This window comes from Nicotiana tabacum, chromosome 19 (assembly GCF_000715075.1).
Source record: "Nicotiana tabacum cultivar K326 chromosome 19, ASM71507v2, whole genome shotgun sequence".
Classification (NCBI taxonomy): Eukaryota; Viridiplantae; Streptophyta; class Magnoliopsida; order Solanales; family Solanaceae; genus Nicotiana; species Nicotiana tabacum.
This window is the reverse complement of record NC_134098.1, coordinates 146,459,203-146,463,215: the sequence shown is the minus strand read 5'-3', so window position 1 is coordinate 146,463,215 and position 4,013 is coordinate 146,459,203. Positions and strand designations below refer to the sequence as shown.

Below are 4,013 nucleotides of genomic sequence, written 5' to 3'. Positions count from 1 at the left end.
CAGACTTATGGGTAGGCCGGTACCTTGTCCCATTTGATGTCAAATAATCTTAGAGGCTTTGTAGACAGAGGTTCATTTTGTACAGTATGTCAGAGGCCTTGACGACCATATGTATTCATGTTTTAAGAAAGATGGTTCATTAATACAATATTTGCCCACTTATAATTATACATTAAGAGTTGTGGCCATATTGGCCCGTGATAGTTAAAAAGGAAAAAAGAGTTGCAGAGTGGTTCGCTCAGGCCAGCACGGCACCGAGTGCCAGCCACGCCTCCCCAGGTTTGGGGAGTGACAATCCCGAGCTTTCCTCTCTCTCAATATGGCCAGCCGGAATAGCTTCTTATCCCCGCCTTTTTTTCCCAGTTCCTCGTACATACGACTATAAGCTGCAGTCTTAGCCTCCGTGACCGCCAGCTTAGCTTCCTTCCTAGATACCTTATACCTCTCTATGCACGCACGACTCTCATCCTCACATATGCTCCTCACTAACTTCAGGTACGCCGCTTTCTTCGCTTCTACTTTACCCTGGACGACTTCATTCCACCACCAGTCTACTTTGTGCCCTCCAGCTATGCCCGTCGAGACCCCTAACACCTCTCTCGCAGCCTCCCTTATACAGTCTGCTGTCATTGACCATATAGCGCTCGCGTCACCACTGCTCCTCCAAGCTCCAATAGCTGACAATCGCCCCTCTAACTCTTGAGCTTTATCCTTCGTTAAGGCTCCCCACCTGATTCTCGGTCTTCCTCGAGCAGACCTTTTCCTCCTCTTCAACATAATACTAATGTCCATTACCAAGAGCATATGCTGCGTCGTGAGTATCTCACCTGGAATCACCTTACAATCCTTGCACAACCCTATGTCACACCTCCTGAGGAGGAGATAGTCAATCCGAGTCTTCGCCACCGCATTTTGAAAAGTAACCAAATGCTCCTCCCTCTTTGGAAAGGTAGAGTTCGCAATCACCAACCCAAAATCCTTAGTGAAGTCCAACAACGAGGTACCTCCTCCGTTCCTCTCCCCAAAACCGAAGCCTCCATGCACCTCGCCATAACCACTTGTGGTCGATCCAATATGACTATTGAAATCCCCTCCTATGAATAGTTTCTCAGCATGCGGGATCTGGCGCACAATCTCATCCAACCCCTCCCAGAAACGCAGTTTAACCTCCTCATCTAGGCCCGCATGCGGCGCTAACGATGTTTAGGGTGCACTCTCCAACCACCAACTTAATAATCATAAATCTATCATTCACTCGTCTAACCTCAACCACAGACTCTTTAAGTTCCCTATCCACCAAGACACCCACTCCATTCTTACCCTTCTGGACTCCTGAGTACCAAAGTATATCACTCTATAATAAGTTAGTAATAATTGGATATTGATACTCCTCCACATGTTAGTGCCATAAATCATTTTTTCCTAGACAAAAGTGGTTAGTCCATTGTATCCATTAAAGGTAGGCTTCTAGCTATACTGGTCTATTTTATGAATATATGAAGGACCTCCAATATAGTTGTGTGAAGGCGATACGGCGGAACTTGCCATAGTCAAATTCTTAGCAACAAATATATATTTTAAACCGTTTTCTACCTATCTCTCTTTGAAAATACAAAGAAAAAAAAATAAATAAGAGAAGAAACAATTTAAATAGAGCACCCTCTTGCCTTTGGTGTTACCATGTTAAACAAGAAGAAATTTAAAAAGAAATTGTTCAATTATTCTCTCAAGTATATTGAGATATAATAGAGTTTATAAGCAATCCAATACTTACAATGTCCATTACCACATTTCATAGCTTTCTATGCCATATCAAAGATCTTACTCTATATTTACAACAATAAGTTTTGGTAAAAACACTTTATCACATATCCTATTGTCTAGTTGGAAATACGCCTCTCTCGCTCATGCAATTAATGTCATGTAACCAAAATTCTTGACATGAGAGAGGTCATAATATGAAAAAGACTATTTACCCAAATGACCTAGTCTTTATACTATACTATGTTATGTTAAATTTATAGTAGCCAACATGGGGGTGTCCAATGTACAAGAAGAGTAATACGTTGTGGAGGTTGTGGGTGTATATGAGTCAAATATAGAAGTTCTGTTACATTAGTAATAATGTTCTGAATTGAAACACTAAGAGTGGTATTGTGGAAGACATTATGATTACTAGTTAGCCAAATATTCCATAGTACGATAGGCGAGAGCGTGGATAAGGGAACAAGTAGATTACGTGCTAGAGGGATGAAATATCTGGAGGTACAAAGAGTACGTACCCAGGAGTTGCAGTTATTGTTTGGAGGTGAGATGTTTAAGTGGCTCCATAATTGGAAGGCGGGAGGGCATTGTAGAAAAATATGGGAAAGGTCTTCATACGGGTGGGAACATGTTTTGCAAGATGCGTCAGAGAGGACGTGTCTAGATTGAAGTAAGGCGGCACTTGGCAATTTACCATATAGTATGAGCCACGAAAAATGCTTGATTTTATTTGTGGCATGAGTTTGCTAGATCCAACGGTAGAGAGAAATAAGAATAACATTTTGTAATGGTGTAATGAGAGAAAAGTAGGCTGATTTGGTTGTAAAATTCTTGTTAGAGCTATTACTCCAGTAAGGGGTATCGACAACATTAAAATGTTGACAAATGTGGGTGTTGTAGATTAATTGCTTTATATGATCTGTGAATTCGAATGATATGGTTGTGAAGTTCCATGAGTGATTAGAAATGAGATAGGAAAGGGAAAGTGGCAGTTCATGTTTCGGAATTGGTCCTCGGATAAGATCGTGTAGGGAGTATGAAGGAGCAATCCAATGATAAGTCCATAAGTGAATATATTGGCCATTAACAACAATTCAGTTAGTCCCTTGATGACATAAGGTATGAGCTTTGACTATAATTTTTCAAATATAGGAGGCTGCAGGTTTGGAGGGAAAAAGTTGTGAAGTGTAATTAATATGACTTGCTGAGACATATTTGCACCGAAGTACATTGGCCCATTGGAAATTTTCACTATGCGTTTGGAACCGCCAATTTAGACTAGCTAGCAAAGACATATTTTTTTGCAAAAGGTTTAGGAATACCAACGCCACCATGGTGCTTGGGTGTCGTAACAACATTCCAATAAATGAGATATATACGTTGTTTTTGAGCAGTGGATTCCCAGAGGAAGTTATGTTGAATAAGGTCAATATGTTGTAATGTATTTTGTGGTAAGAGGTTATTTTGCATCGCATATGTAGGTATAGAATTGAGCATAGAACGAATAAAGGTGACTCGTCCAGCAAGGGTAGAGAATTTTGCTTTCCATCCTTGGAGGCGTTACGTGCAAGGCGCCCCCAGCCTTCCAACGGGAAAGACTTCAACATAAAAGTAAATTTCCGTTCTTCATGTTCCCGCGGTAGACGTATGCTCGGTTGAAGCTGGATTTAGAAAGAATCAGCAGCGGTGCATATATGATATTTTAAGGACAAGAAATATTGGACTACACTATTCCTTATGTAGATATAGTGGATACGATCTTTGTGTTGGGATAGGCGTTTGAATTTCCATAGCTATTCTAAGAGTGTGCTGAATCCAACCGTTGCACGTTCCCCCTTTGGCTAAACCACCACTTCAGGATAACCGTTTTTCCTAGATGGCACTTACTCAAGTTAGAGTTTTGCGCTATCTTAAAATGCCTGTACGCCTGCAAGTGTTCTCCCTGGTCTTACAAATTGACCTTCCGAAAGGGGTGCTTGCTGGAGCAGCTCAATGAGATGTGGGTTCAATTCCCGCTATGCCTCATCCTAGTAGATCTTTGCACCATTGGGCCAGCTAAACCTGCTCTGATGTAGTGTGTGTCCGCTCCTATTCGGGCTCACTCAGCAGAAAGCTAACTCTCTTCTCCTGCTTTAGCTTGAGCCCACCCAGACAAACTCTGAAATGACACCCGTCACCATACATAGGTAATAGCATATCCCAATGCTATCTTCCTTGAAGTTGCTGCTCAATATGATCTTGTTTTTGGG

At 41.5% G+C, this 4,013-nt stretch overlaps 1 protein-coding gene across 1 annotated transcript; it reads right to left on the bottom strand.

Moving 5' to 3' along the window:
- Window positions 1-204: 204 nt before the first annotated feature.
- Window positions 205-792, bottom strand: LOC142173771 (uncharacterized). The gene has a single exon (XM_075239419.1). It carries the CDS (start codon window positions 790-792, stop codon window positions 205-207), a length of 588 nt encoding a protein of 195 aa, XP_075095520.1.
- Between the last annotated feature and the right edge of the window lie 3,221 nt (window positions 793-4,013).

Bases quoted from the DNA above. Each gene is read 5' to 3' on its own strand.
- LOC142173771 (XM_075239419.1), bottom strand. From the start codon at position 792: ATGGACATTAGTATTATGTTGAAGAGGAGGAAAAGGTCTGCTCGAGGA.